We start from the raw sequence: 16,257 nt of genomic DNA on the forward strand, positions 1-16,257 counted from the left end.
CCCATCAAACCTTTTTTCAAAGTTCTTAGTTTCTTTGCATTGGGTTAGAACAAGTTCTTTTAATTCACAGAAGTTTCTTATCATCCACCTTTTGAAGTCTGCTTCTGTTTTTTTTTTTTTTTTAGAAGTGAAAGGTCTCACATATTTATTACTGAACCCAGGCAACCAAAACCTTGTTTTATTTAACATGAATAATGGAAGCACTGTGCGTTGTACTAATGCCTTCATAACAGATACAGAAAGGAAACTGTTCAAACTTCTCCAGATGGTGGTGACATTTTTCAGCTTGATTTGGTAACACGACTGTGACCTACAGACAGCATAAATATGTGTGCCATCACATGTGTAATTTCTTACAGACCAAGTTTGGTTCTTCTCCAATGTCTCCTTTTGGAGTTGTACCTGATTTTATTACCAGTTTTCATCCGAATCCACTGGGGAATGGGACGATTTTGCTTTTGTTTCTTGGCCAGGAATCGCTTAATCCTGAAAGTCTTGTGAGAAGACATGGCGAGAAACGGAGTAATGCACACACCACGATGGCGGAGAAAGGAAGAGAGGAAGAAGGCAACCCTGAAGTCTGCTTCTGTTAATGGAACACACTCGTTCTCCATCAGGTCTTGTTCCGTTGCTGATGAGGAACTGTGATCCCCTGTAGAGGGAGAGGCGCTCTGATTTTGGATATTCTCAGCCTTTTTAGGCTGTTTTCTTCCCTTCTTTATAGATTTATCCATCTGTGGTCTTTATAGTTACCGTCTTTATGATTGGGTTTCTGAGTGGACGACCAACTTGTTGATTCCCAGCGCTAAAATCTGAGCAACCCACTGAGCCGGCCAAAACAGTGGCATTATGATTGATGGTGCTTTTGTGACTCTGCACCAAGACCCGCCGCACCAAGGCAGCAGCAAAACCGCCTCGCCGGCCACAAGAGTCGCAGTGACCAGTGGGGCTCCTCCGCTGGAAATCTCCTGGTGTGTGAGCAACAAGAATTCATCTGAAAGTGTGGCGTCCTCTCGTTCTCTGCACTTTCACCGGGAGCTACAATCCCGAGCTGCTAGTGATCAGCCATCTTGGATCTCTCTCCAACCACCATTTCTTTACACCATTAGTACAAATGTCAATGAAGTCAAACAGTGAAAGATCATACCATCTCAGCATTATAGTAAAAATAATTTTGACCTCACAGACTCTGGAAAGGATCTCCCCAGACTCTCATAGACCACTCAAAACTGCTGCACATGACAAATGAAAAAATACCAGGCCACAGTGGTCTTCTGAAAAGTTTGCATGTGAGTCAGGACCACGTAAATGTGAAAGATTGGAACTTTCTCTCCTTTTCTAGAAAGAGATTTCCCCAGATCACTATGCTGGATACAAAAAGGGAAATAAGAAAGGAAGGGAAGGAAGAAAGGAGGATTTGTTGAACATTATATTAAACAAGACACTGATGTCAATGGTCCCTACTGGGGAGGCAGCGCCCAGCTGCCACAGTCTACCATGAGACCACACGGACCCTCCATAGCACCCACCATCCTCATCATCACCTAGCCATGACTTTGGACTGAAGACATCCAATATAATGGCTCATGGAAACCAGAATATTATGATGACATTAATGCAAGAGTTCTTCTAAAACAGATATTATCTAGAGAAATCAGACTCTTCCTCTTCAAAATTTAAAAGAGCAAATATTAAAAAGAATCAGCTAGATGTAGATGACACACAAGCTGAGAGGGGGAAAAACAGAGAAATGAGGGTAGTCAGAGCTATGACAGGTCATGAGCACACAAAAGTTATAATAAGATAAAACTATAAGAAGGAGACATAGCTGGGCACAGTAGCTCATGTCTGTAATCCCTGGCAATTTGGAAGACCGAGATAATGGCCTGAGCACAGAAGTCTTCAAGACCAGTCTACACAACATGGCAAAACCTTGTCTCACTAAAAACAACAACAACAACAAAAAGTACAAAAAGAGAGAGACACGCAGTGATTAAGAAAGGAAAAACAATGAGGTAGAGAAAAGAGACTGAATAGAGGGTGGACAGAACGGGCAGAAGCAATAGAGGTGGAGACAAAGAGGAACCAATGCACTATAATTGTGGAGGGTCAGCAAATTTTGCTACTGAACAGCTGTCTAGAAAATTCAGGGCATACAGGCTGGGCGCCATAGCTCACACCTCTAATCCCAGTGCTTTGGGAGGCCAAGGCTGGAGGATGGCTTGAAGTTGAAATCAGGAGTTTGAGACCAGCTAATATACATATACATATACATATACATATATATATATATACACACACACACACACACATGCATATACATATATACATATACATATACATTGAGCTGGGCATAGTTGCATGCACCTGTAGTCCCAGCTACTGAAGAAGCTGAGGTAGGAGGATTGCTTCAGCCCAGGATTGGAGGCTGCATTGAGCTATGATTGGGCCACTGCACTCCAGCCTGGGCGACCTTTTCTTAAACAAACAAACAAAAAATTAGGGCTTAGAATTGCAATGCCAGGCCTTAGCTTGTAAGGCTATGATACATAACACATTTTGCTTGAGTGAAAGGAAAGGAACATTTCCTTTCACATTTTGTCTACGTATATCTTCCTAAAAACCCACTATTAAGAAAACAAACAACAACAAAAAACTTGAGTGAGCCTCTGTTCTTGGTATCCAATGGCAGCTAAATCATATTTACTGGGAAAGGCAACCTGCCAGATGTTTTCACATCACTATCTCAGTTTGAAACTGTTATTTTTCAATTTAAGCATATGTACCGATAATCGCTGCAAACATCAGGCTCGATGGGAGATAACAAAGTTGACATGGTTTTTATACTCCACAATCCATACGGAGGCCACAAGCCCAAGAGAACTGTGTAGCTGGAGAATTTGTCGATTTTTCCTCCTCTTTCAAAAAGAGAAAAGCAATTGAGCTGCATTAGGGTGATAAAAGGGAGAAAAGGGCATATCTAGTTGGGAGCCTCTTAGTTATAAAAACCAAATCCAGTAGAATTAAGTGAAGCAAACAAGAAGCATTTATGCTATGACTGCAGGGGTACCTGATGGAAGCCTAAGGGACATGTGGGGCTCAGAAAGAGTCACGCCTCATTTCCTCTGTGCCTCCCATTTGTGTTTCTATGTAATCATCACATTCTTCTGTGCATGCACCCCAGCTTACTTTGTTTCCTTGCCTGCCTGGCAGAATAAGGCCACATGCAGCTCCCAAGTTTGCAGATTACTGGTCTGTCTCATAGGGAAATTGAATCAATCTCCCTCCTTCTCTTTCTTCATCCTTGCTTCTACTCCTTAACCACCTCAATTCCGGATTTGTAGAGTAAGTGCTCAGATTGGTCCAGCATGTGTCAAGTAGTCACTCTTGGTACAATGAACTGCAGCTGGAAATGATGAAGCGGTAGCATGGGGTTTGGGAGGAGTTGGTCTTAGCACCATGGATCATCATGTGCGGGTAGCTGAGTGGAGAAGGAGGGGTCCTTATTAGTTGGCTGATTCCAAGACATGTCTACTACAAACCATGAACAACTTGTCTTCTCACATTAGGCCAAACAACTCAAGTAATCCCAAATAGAAGAGGCTTTCTCTCGTGGCCTTGGAAAAAAACATTCCAGATCTACCCCTTCAGAAGGCTGGCAAGCAGGCAGGTGGGCAGGTGGGCAGGCGGGCAGGCAGGCAGGCAAAAAGTTAGCTTGCAGGTGCCTGGTAATAATATCAAAATGTGTTTTAATAAATCTCTTCCTTTTCAGATCTCTCACTGCCCAGTGCTTTATGCTTCTCAGAGCCCACTTTTGTCACCCCACCTAGGCCTGCCATACCCCACACAATACTTCATCTCTCAGACCTGTTCCTTTCCTTTCACTCAAGCAAAATGTGTTATGTATCATAGCCTTTTTGTCCATTAACAACAGCTGGAAAAGAAATTTGTGTTACAGCTTTATGGATATTTTTGACCATTTTGGCCTAATATTTTTGACCATTCTAAAGATAAATGTTTACTAGACATAATTTTTTATTTTCAAGAAGTGGTTCTAATGGTAGCAGCAACCTTGAGCCAACTTAAAAAAAAGATAACATTAAGTCAGGTTGTCAATCCCTACACTACTCACAATGCAAACCTTTTCCTATCAAATAAAGCACTTGCCCTTTCCTTCTGCTTCTATTCCAAACTGGCAGTCTTATGTTTTCCAGACCTCCTTGGCAACGACTGTCTCTGTTTTTTCACATTTCAACCATCATACTGTGTTCTCTGCATAATAAATAACATTATAAACCAGATGTAAGACATGGAAAAATGCAGACTGAAAGAGTCCGCATTTTTGCAACACCTTCCAATACTCTAGGCAATGAACAAATTCCATTTTTAACAAGCTCTCTGGGAACTTTCAAAGATGAGAGTTTTCTAAAATTTGCTGTTTGTGTTCTCTTGAGATGCAAATGTACAAACACCCAGTAAGAACTGCTTTTTTAAAAGGAAACATTGGTATTTACATGTGCTTTACTATGTATTACCCATACTTTCAACTCCCTTTTCATTGAAGAGTTTGCAAATAATCCTAGAAACTGACCTACTTAATCTAAAACTCTGTCTGTAATTATAGTACAGTAACTAAGATGAGATTATAAATTATTCTGTCAGACCCTCCAGCTCACTCTGTCAGCTATAAAATTTATACTCAGAAGATCTTAAGTTTTGAGTCTTCTTTATTTCCCACACAAAAAGGTAGTATGTCTTAGTGGTTAGGCTATGGACTCTGTAACCAGACTTCCTAGGTTTAAATCCTTCAGTCAATAGTTGGGAGATTTTGGAAAAGGCACTTAAGCACTTTGTGCCTCAGTTTCCTCATCTGTAATATGAGGCTGATAATATTAGTTATTCATATGGTTACTGTGAATATTAAATAATATGGCAAAGCTCTTAGAATAGCAGCTGGCCATACTAAGGGTTAGTTATTATTCTGCTAACTTGTAACCTCCATTAATTCTTAATTACTGCCCTGTCTTCAACTTTAAGCAATCATCTCTCTTGCAGTCTGGGAGGAAAGGCATATTTAGGAGATGGCTCTAATATTTTGATTTTGTCTCTAATCATTTAATCTAATACATTAACATTTAAGATGAAATTGAATATTTATGCCTTAGCTAAAACAGAGAGTTAAAGGGGAAAATATGGTAGCATGGAAAGAGACCAGCCTGCGAGAGTAAAGTGAATGGCCAGGAGGAGGAACCACCAGTAAGAAAATTTGCATTGATGTTCTTTATCATGTAGTCGCAAACTCATTTGTTGAGATGTATGAATAAGAAACACAATAACTGAATCACGCAATATATTTTTAGAGCTTTACTAAGTATGATTGCCTATACTATAAGGCTACCAGTTTCCTTCTATATAGTTTTTTTTTTTTTTTCCTTTTCCTTTTTTTTTTTTTTTTTGAAAGGGTATCTCGCTCTGTTGTCCAGGCTGTAGTCCAATGGCGCAATCTTGGCTCACTGTAAACTTCACCTCCAGGGTTCAGGTGATTCTCCTGCCTCAGCCTCCTGAGTAGCTGGGATTACAGGTGCCCACCACCAAACCCAACTAATTTTTGTATTTTTAGTAGAGACCAAGTTTCACCAGGTTGGCCAGGTTGGTCTCGAGCTCCTGACCTCAGGTGACCCACCCGCCTTGGCCTCCCAAAGTGCTGGGATTCCACCTGTATATAGTTTTTATTCTATAAATTTGTAGGGACCATGGGGAGATTTTTTTTTACTAAAATGGCTTTCAATGACCACACAATTGTGGGAAAGTGTTATCACACAATCATTGATGTAATTACATATATATTTGCCATCTGTTCTGTATCCATTCCTCTAAGAAATATTAACTAAAAGGTCACACTGAAAAACTAAATTGTTCAAGTACTGGAAGTCCTAGCTAAAGCAACCAGTCAAGAAAAAGAAATAAATGGTATCCAAATTGAAAAGGAAGAAATCAAATTATCTTTGTTTGCAGAGGATATGATCTATATTAGGAAAAACCTAGAGACTCCACCAAAAAATTATTAGAACTGATAAATTCGGTAAAGATGCAGGATACAGAACCAACATATAAAAAGCAATAGCATTTTTGTATGCCAACAATGAACAATCTGAAAAAGAAATGAAAAAAGTAATCCAATTTATAATAGCCACACATAAAATTCAATACCTAGGAGTTAAACAAACCAAATAAATGAAAGGTCTCTATAATGAAAACTATAAAATGCTGATGAAATAAATGGAAGAGGACACCACAAAAATTGAAAGATATTCCATTTTTATGGATTAAGAGAATCAATGGTGTTAAAATGTTCATAGTAGTCAAAGAATATATAGTGAATGTAGTCCCCATCAAAATACCAAAGACATTCTTCACAGAAATAGAAAAAATAATTCTACAGTTTATCTGGAATCACAAAAATCCCAAAATGGCCAAAGCTATCCTGAGCAAAAAGAGTAAAACTGGAGGAATCACATTACCTGACTTCAAATTATACCACAGAGCTATAGTAACCAAAATAGCATGGTACTGGCATAAAAATAGATGCATAGACCAATGGAACAGAATAGGGAACCCGGAAACAAATCCATATGCCCACAGTGAACTCGTTTTCCACAAAAGTACAAAGAACATAGATTAGGGAAAGGAGAGTCTCTTCAATAAATGGTGCTGGGGAAACTGGATACCTATATGCAGAAGAATAAAACTAGACCCCTATCTCTTGCCATATACAAAATCCAAATCAAAATAGATTAAAGACTTAAATCTAGAACCTTAAACTATGAAACTACTAAGAGAAAACATTGCAGAAACTCTCCAATACATTGGTCTGGGCAAATAGTTCTTGAGTAATACCCCATAAGCATAGGCAACTGAAGCAAAAATGGAAAAACAGTATCACATCAAGTTAAAAAGCTTCTGCACAGAAGTGGAAACAATCAACAAAGTGAAGAGACAACCGGCAGAATGGAAGAAAGTATCTGCGAACTCCCCATCTGACAAGAGATTAATAACCAGAATATATAAGGAGCTCAAACAATTCTATAGGGAAAAAAAAAACTAATAATGTTATTTTAAAATGAGCAAAGGATCTGAATAGACATCTCTTGAAAGAAGACATACAAATGGCAAACAGGTATGTGAAAAGGTGCTCAACATCACTGATCATCAGATAAAAGGGCTTATATACAAAAGATAGACAATAACAAATGCTAGAGACGATGTGGAGAAAAGGGAACAAACCCTTGTACACTCTTGGTGGGAATATTAACTAGTACAGTCACTATGCAGTGTGGAGGTTTCTCAAAAAACTAAAAATAGAGCTACCCTATTATCCAGCAATCCCACTGCGAGGTATATACCCAAAAGAAAGGAAGTCAGGATATGGAAGAGATATCTGTACTTTCATGTTTAGTGCAGCACTGTTCACCATAGCCAAGATTTGGAAGCAACCTAAGTGTCCATTAACAGACAAATGAATAAAGAAAATGTGGTACATATACACAATGGAGTACTATTCAGCCACGAAAAAGAATGAGATCCTGTCATTTGCAGCAACATGGTTGGAACTGGAGGTCATTATATTAAGTGAAATAAGCCAGGCACAGAAAGACAAATTTTGCATATTCCCACTTATTTGTGAGAGCTAAAAATTATAACAATTGAACTCACGGAGCTAGACAGTAGAAGAATGGTTTCCAGAGGCTGGGAAGGCTTAGTGTGGGGAGGTGGTGGGGAAGCAGGGATAGTTAACGAGCACAAAAAAATAGAAAGAATGAATAAGACCTAGTATTTGATAGCACAACACAGCGACTATAGTCAATAATAATTTAATTGTACAGTTTAAAATAACTAAAAGTATAATTGGATTGTTTGTAATACAAAATATAAGCACTTAAGGGTATGGATACCCCATTTACCATGATGTGATTATGCTGCATTGCCTGCCTGTATCAAAGTATCTCATGTACTCCATAAATATATAAACCGACTCTATACCCACAAAAATTATAAGTAAAAAAAGTTTTAAAAACTGGATTGCGGCCGGGCGCGGTGGCTCAAGCCTGTAATCCCAGCACTTTGGGAGGCCGAGGCGGGTGGATCACGAGGTCAAGAGGTCGAGACCATCCTGGTCAACATGGTGAAACCCCGTCTCTACTAAAAATACAAAAAATTAGCTGGGCATGGTGGCATGTGCCTGTAATCCCAGCTACTCAGGAGGCTGAGGTAGGAGAATTGCTTGAACCCAGGAGGCGGAGGTTGCGGTGAGCCGAGATCGCGCCATTGCACTCCAGCCTGGGTAACAAGAGCGAAACTCTGTCTCAAAAAAACAAACAAACAAACAAACAAACAAACAAAAAACTGGATGCTCAGTCTTTAGAAGATAAGATAGAGAAGATGTGAAATAGTTCAATCATGTTAAATGTCCTTTAGGTAGTAGTGATACAGAAGGACTGGGCTCCCAGCTAAACTCCACCCTCAAACCTGGAACCTTGGCACTAAGTGAAGGCAGCTGACCCTGATACAGAAGGGCTGGGCTCCCAGCTAAACCCCACCCTCAAGCCTGGAACCTCTGCCCTAAGTGAAAACAGCTGACCCTGATACAGAAGGGCTGGGCTCCCAGCTAAACTCCACCCTCAAGCCTGGAACCTTGGCACTAAGTGAAAGCAGCTGATCCCATTTCTCCACCCAAATGATCGCCTTTTTGGCCCACCCTAGCCCCTACCCTGTGCCCATAATATCAGACCAGCTGGCAGAAATAAAAGAAGAAAACACAAGCGGCTGACCAGCAGGGATACAAGCGGCTGCAAGGTGAGCAGAGAAGCAGCAACTGAGAGTTAGAGACTATAGATAAATGCGACTAGCTTCAGATGGTGATTTCAGAGGAGAACCCAGCGAAAGACAGCTGGGCTTCAGCAAAAGATAACCTTCTTCCGGCACCATCCCCATTCTAGCTCCTCTTCCACTGAGAGCCACTTCCACTGCTCAATGAAGTCTTCCACATTCATCATCCTTCAAACAGTTCATGTGACCTGATTCTTCCTGGACACCGAACAAGAACTCAGGTGTCAAAAAGGACAGGTGCAGGAGGCTGTCACCCTGACCCTTCACTGAGCTGTTAACACTTGGATGTTCATGGACTGCAAACTGAGTGAAACAAGCCACTCCAGTTCCTGCCCACAAAGGGGGTCAAGGAGATCAAGGAAATATCCTGTCTCAATACGAAATGTTGGGGTATATTAAAACTTTTGCAGACCTGTTACACATCCTTCCCTAGGCAATAAGTCTAGGGGACTTCTTTGTGACTTACAGCAACACTTCTTGGGTTTTGTAGAAGCAGAGGCTGAGGAAGGGGTTCTAGTGTTTGTACTTTGAGCAGAAGAAAATCTGTAAGGAAAGGGAAGAGCAAGATAGAAAAGAGCTGAGCAAGGATATGTTCCAGGAAAAGTCTGGGGTGGGAGGGAAGAGTGTGGGAGAGTAAAAACAAGTTGATCCTTGGTCACCCTTGGAGAGGAAAGGGGTAAAGTGTCTAGGAGTCTCCAGTGAGGTGGGTCCATTCAGCCAAAGTCAAGCCTCTGGAGAGTCAGAGCCATAAGCTGTTAGCTCAGGCCCTTGAGCAGCTGAAGGACGAATGGCTCAGGCTATAAAGAGGATCTGGGTTGGGCAACAATAATGTCTACCACACTGTTGTTCATTGTTCTTCTTTTTAATACATGATAGTAGGAACTTCATTTTGCACATTCTTTGTATTCCCAGTACTTATCACGGTGCCTAACATATGGTAGTTTGTAATAAATTGTTTCATTTAAATTACACATTGAGAGGTACCTATCAAATCTACAAAACAATTTCTTAAAAGAGTCATGTAAATTCAGATTGTATTTTGTACTCTTGCTAAATAATATTGTGATGTTTTCCATCATCCCCTGTGTTACCACCCCAGCTGCTTCTATAATACATTCTTTTCTGCATACCAGCTGTAAAAGAGGAAGAAAGTGTGATCTTGTGGTCAAAAGAGTAGATTGAGAACCCTGAGATCCTAGCCTTACACCTCTCTTATTGGATGCCCAAGTGAAGTCACTGGACCTCTCAAAGGTCCTACAGTGTTGGGAAAGGAGAATAATAAATCCTTACGTGATCTGTTTTACTTCAGAGTAACTACATCTTTTATACTTTTTATGTTAAATGTTTTTGGCTGGACCTGGTGGCTCACGCCTATAATCCCAGCATTTTGGGAGGCCAAGGTGGGTAGATCACCTGAGGTCATGAGTTCTAGACCAGCCCGGCCAACATGGTGAAACCCCATCTCTACTAAAAACACAAAAGTAGCCAGACATGGTGGTGAGCGCCTGTAGTCCCAGCTATTTGGAGAATTGCTTGAACCCTGGAAGTAGAGGTTGCAGTGAGCTTAGATTACACCACTGCACTCCAGCCTGGGTGACAGAGTAAGACTCTGTCTAAAAAAAAAAAAAAGAAAAAGAAAGAAAGAAAATAAAAGAAAAAACTTCATTACAGCCTTTACTCTCCTGGGCTGAAGCAATCCTCCTGCCTCAGCTTCCTGAGTAGCTAGGAATATAGGCATATGCCACAACACCCAGCTAATTAAAAAAAAAAAATTTTTTTTTTTTTTTTGGCTGGGTACTATGGCTCATGACTGTAATCCCAGCACTTTGGGAGGCCAAGGCCAGTGGGTCACCTGAGGTCAGGAGCTCAGGACCAGTCTGACAAACATGGTGAAACCCCATCTCTACTAAAAATACCAAAATTAGCCAGGTGTGGTGGCACATGCCTGTAATCCCAGCTACTTGGGAGGCTGAGGCAGGAGAATTGCTTGAACCCAGGAGGCGGAGAACATTCCTGTTGGAGATAGAAGTCTGGAAGTTCCGATGTTTACAGAACACACTTCTGAATCTTAGAATACTAAGATGTTGGGCTTGGCATACTCTGCTGTGGATAGGGAAGAGAAACTAAGAGGAGCTCATTCTTGCATATCCACCTTAATGCACATGAACAAATTGGCCTCATCCTGTACAGATATACACAGAGGAAAGACAGAAGGGAACTGAGGTTGGAATCTCATAAGATTACTACCAAAGTAACCATATTGCTTCAATGAGAAAGCACGAAGCCCTCTGAATGGCTAACACTGTGGATTTCATCAAACTTTCTCCTAGACCTAAAGAAACTATGTGGAACCACTTTCTCTCTGTCTATAATCATCAGGGGAGCATGAATGTCCACAGAGTGGGGAGCTAGATTATGTCCAAGGAGCCCTATGTTTTGGAGAGAGAGGAATAGGTTGCTCAAAATATTATGGTATACTCAAGGTATGAAATCAGAAAATTGGGGAATAGAGACCAATGAGAAAAGCACAAAGGTCTTTTTGCATAGGATATATAAACCCAAACACTCTTAATGAAATTAATAGCCTAACTAAAACATTTGCTCATCAATTACATACAAATTCAGCTTTGAATTAATGCTTTCATAACCATGAATTATACCAGGTGTTTACCTCGTGAATAATCATCTGGCTCCATTAGAGCTAAAGAAGTCTGGATTTGATGGAAAAAGTAAAACAATTTAGAAAGTGAGTTTCTGAAGTTGACTCTGCATGTGTGTTTGTATTTGCACTCTGAGTGTAAATAACTACATATGTGATGTGGGAGAAAAAGCTGGGGTGGGGGGAGGTGGAGATAAATAGGTATGAGATACTCTAGAAGCAAGTAAACAGAATATTCATAGATCTTTAAAGATAAATCTTCCCTGTTTCCATAAATTCCCTACATTGTTTTTTATTCTCTCAGGCACTAGCTAGAAATCAAATTCCCCTCTTTAACTATTAAGGCTTAAAAGATAACATTTATTGGCAAGGATGTGGAGAAAAGGGAACCCTTGAACACTGTTGGCAGGAATGTAAATCAGTACAGCTATTATGGACTCCGGAGGTTCCTCAAGAAACCGAAAATGTGACTACCATATGACTGAGCAGTTCTACTTCTGGGTATATATGCCAAAAAAATGAAATCACTATCTTTTTTTTTTTTTTTGAGACGGAGTTTCGCTCATGTTACCCAGGCTGGAGTGCAATGGCGCGATCTCAGCTCACCGCAACCTCCGCCTCCCAGGTTCAGGCAATTCTCCTGCCCCAGCCTCCTGAGTAGCTGGGATTACAGGCACGTGCCACCATGCCCAGCTAATTTTTTGTATTTTTAGTAGAGACGGGGTTTCACCATGTTGACCAGGATGGTCTCGATCTCTTGACCTCGCGATCCACCCGCCTCGGCCTCCCAAAGTGCTGGGATTACAGGCTTGAGCCACCGCGCCCGGCCGAAATCACTATCTTGAAGAGATACCAGCAATCCCATGTTCACTGAAGCTATTCATAATAGCCAAAACATGGAGTCAACCTAAGTGTCCATCAACAGATGAATGAATATATATATTTCTATATGAATGCAAATGAATACATATTGGAATACACACTAGTATTTTCCAGCCTTAGAAGAGAAGGGAATCCTGCCATTTGCAGCAGCATTAATGAACCTAGAGGACATTCTGCTGAGTGAAGCAAGCAAGTCACAAAAAGATAAATGTTGTATGGTATCATTGTGAACCCAAAAGTATCTAAGACCCGTCTCAATCAATTTAGCAGTTTCATTTTGCCAAGGTTCAGGACATACCTGTGACACAGCCTCAGGAGGTCCTGGGAACAGAAGTCCAAAGTGGTCTGGGTACAGCTTGCTTTTATACATTTTAGGGAGACATGAGACATCAATCAATACGTGTAAGACATATATATATTTTTTTCTTTTTTTTCTTAATTTTTTTTTTTTTTTTTTTTAAAGATGGGGTTTCACCATGATGGCCAGGCTGGTCTTGAACTCCTGTGATCCACCCACCTCAGCCTCCCAAAGTGTTAGGATTACAGGCGTGAGCCACTGTGCCCGGCTGTGTAAGACGAATATTGGTTCAGCTGGGAAAGGTGGTGCAACTTGAAGGTGAGAGGGGTTCTAAGTCATAGGTTGATAAGAAACAAACTGTTGCATTCCTTTGGGATTTTGATCAGCCTTTCACTGAAAACACAATTTATATATGAGAAGGGGTAGAGGAATTGTTACTAAAGTCTTGGTCTGGCTCAGTGAATCTGCATTTTTACATAAACGGAGGAGGCAAATCAGATATGCATTTATCTCAGGTGAGCAGAGGGATGCCTTCGAGTTCTGATCTTTCTCTTGCACCTTGTAAATTGAAGATAAGCTATCAATTTACATTGCCAAGGTGAAATTCAACGGAACTGCTTTAGGGTAAAGATCTTGTGGCCCACAGATAATTTCCTTGTGGGCAAATTGTGAGGGAAGTATTTTGCTTTTTATCTTTGAAGCTATCTTACTTAGTAATAAAATGGGAGGCAGGTTTGTTTGATACAGTTCCCAGCTTGACTTTTCCCTCTGGCTTAGTGATACGTCTGAGATTTATTTTCCTTTCACATCACTTACATGTGGAAGCTAAAAAGTTGAATTTATTGAAATAGAGAGTAGATGAGTGGTTACCAGGGGCTGAGGGGTTGGGGAAACAGGTAAGTGTTGGTCAAAGGGTACAAAGTTTCAGTTGTGCAGGATGAGTAAGTTCTAGAGACCTAATGTTCAGCATGATGGCTATAGTTAATAGTAATACCTTATATACTTGAATTTGCTGAGAATCAATCTTGCATCCTCAGCCCTAAAATAAAAAAGTAATTATGTAAGCGTATGGATATGTCAATTACTTTTCGGTAACTATTTCACAACATGTATGCATATCAAATTATTACACTGTGTGTCTTAAATATCTATACAATTTTGTCAGTTATACCTCAGCAAAGTTGGGGGGAATAAAAGAAATTGATGCTCATGACCAAGAACTGCTCCACCATCCTCATTACACAGTGGCAGGGCCAGATGGGGCACTCTACTACCCACTATAAGTGTCCACTGCCCGCTGCCTAGACAGAGCCGATGTATCAAGACAGGGAGGCTGGACATGGTGGCTCAAGACGGTAATCCAAGCACTTTGGGAGGCCGAGGTGGGCAGAGGCCAACAAGGTGAAACGCTATATCTACTAAAAATACAAAAATTAGCCAGGTGTGATGGTGCATCCTGTGGTCCCAGCTACTTGGGAGCCTGAGGCATGAGAATCGCTTGAACCCAGGAGGGAGAGGCATACCGAGCTGAGATTATACCACTGTACTCCAGCCTGGGCAACAGAGCGAGACTCCATCTCAATAAACAAACAACAGAAATTTATTAAAAAAGAAAAAAAAAAGACAGGGGAATTGCAATGGTAAAAAAGTAATTCACGCAGAGCCAGCTGTGCGGGAGACCGGAGTTTTATTATTACTCAATCAGTCTCCCTGAGCATTTGGGGATCAGAGTTTTTAAAGATAATTTGGCAGATAGGGGCTTGGGATGTGGGGAGTGCTGATTGGTCAAGTTGGAAATGAAATCATAGTGGGTTAAAGTTAGGTTTTCTTTTTCTTTATTTTATTTTTTTCAGATGGAGTCTTGCTCTGTATCCCAGGCTGGAGTAGAGTGGCACGATCTCGGGCTCACTACAACCTCCACCTCCCAGGTTCAAGCAATTCTCCTGCCTCAGCTTCCCGAGTAGCTGGGATTACAGGCACGTGACACCACACCTGGCTAATTTTTGTATTTTTTGTAGAGGCAAGTTTCACTATGTTGGCTAGGCTGGTCTCAAACTCCTGATCTCAGGTGATTCGCCCGCCTCAGCCTCTCACAGTGCTGAGTTTATCACAGGTGTGAGCCACTGCACCCAGCCAAAGTTAGGTTTTCTTAATGTCTTTTGTTCCTGGGTGTGTTGGCAGAACTGGTTGGGCCAGATTACCATCTGGGTGGTGTCAGCTGATCCATCAAATGCAGGGTCTGCAAAGTATCTAAAGCACTGATCTTAGGTTTTACAATAGGGGTATTATCCCCAGGAGCAATTTTCAGAGGTTCAGACTCTTGGAGCCAGAGCCTGCATTATCCCTAAACTGTAATTTCTAATGTTGTAGTTAATTTGTTAGTCCTGCAAAGCCAGACTGGTCCCCGGGCAAGAAGGGGGTCTTTTCAGAAAGGGCTATTATCAATTTTGTTTCGGAGTCAAACCATGAACTAACTGAATTCCTTCCCAAAGTTAGTTCAACCTACGCCCAGGAATGAACAAGGACAGCTTAAGGGTTAGAAGCAAGATAGAGTTGGTTAGGTCTGATTTCTTTCACTGTCATAATCTCCTCAGTTACAGTTTTGCAAAGGTGGTTTCACCATCTATCACACCACGGCAGGACAGATGGTAAACAGATCTGGGAAAAGGAAAGTTGGTTTCTGCTGGCTTCTTCCTTCTCTAGCATGGGAATCTTACCAACTGAAAGACTTAGATCCCTTCCATGTGTCATCCTCACTTTCCAAACCCTCTCCTTTCTTAGCCTCTAACTTGTCTCAGAGAACTTACTGATACAGAAAGGCTGGGCTCCCAGCTAAACCCCACCCTTAAGCCTGGAACACAGCAGCCCTAAGTGAAAACAGCTTACCCCATTTTTCCACCCAAATGTTGCCTTTTTGGCCTCCCACACCCCTATCCTGTGCCCATAAAAAGACTTCCACTGGCTGAACAACACAGGCTGCTGAGCGTCCAGGGTACAAGCGGCTGTGCAGTGAGCACAGAAACAGCAACTGAGCATGGAGACTAGGGATAGACGAGGCTAACTTCAGACAGTGCAGCTTCTGGGAAAGATGACCTTCTTCCCACACCATCCCCTTTCCAATTCCCCATCCTGCTGAGAGCCAATTTTATCATCCAATAAAATCCTTCACATACATTACCCTTCAATCTGTTCCTTTGACCTGATTCTTCCTGGATGCTGGACAAGAACCCAGGTGCCGAGGGGGTAGGGGTTTGGATGCTGCTGCAGGTCTGCACAGAGTCTGCTCCTGCCAGAGGAGCAAGCAGCCAGTTCCAGCCTTTGTTCCCTCTGGTTCCTGCACTTGCTTGCTTGCTTGCATGCTCCCTCTTGTGAGGAGTGGCCAGCAGCCGGCTGAGTGAAACTAGCCACTCCAGTTCCATGAAGGAAGTCAAGGTCAAGGGAATTATCCTATCTCATTACTGCTAGGGTTAGTCCTCAGGAATGGGTACAGAGATATTCACAAACAAGCTGAAGACCTTGAGGTCATCACTGC

The 16,257-nt window shown here is 41.5% G+C and overlaps 1 protein-coding gene across 1 annotated transcript; it reads right to left on the minus strand.

Moving 5' to 3' along the window:
* Positions 1–301: 301 nt before the first annotated feature.
* LOC108293445 (60S ribosomal protein L39) lies at positions 302–567 on the minus strand. Its single transcript, XM_017514822.2, has one exon. It carries the CDS (start codon positions 507–509, stop codon positions 354–356), a length of 156 nt encoding a protein of 51 aa, XP_017370311.1. The 5' UTR covers positions 510–567; the 3' UTR covers positions 302–353.
* Positions 568–16,257: the final 15,690 nt, after the last annotated feature.

This window comes from Cebus imitator, unplaced genomic scaffold (assembly GCF_001604975.1).
Source record: "Cebus imitator isolate Cc_AM_T3 unplaced genomic scaffold, Cebus_imitator-1.0 Scaffold537, whole genome shotgun sequence".
Classification (NCBI taxonomy): Eukaryota; Metazoa; Chordata; class Mammalia; order Primates; family Cebidae; genus Cebus; species Cebus imitator.

What these genes read in the sequence shown, in the direction of transcription:
- LOC108293445 (XM_017514822.2), bottom strand. Translation starts at nt 509, where the DNA reads ATGTCTTCTCACAAGACTTTCAGGATTAAGCGATTCCTGGCCAAGAAA.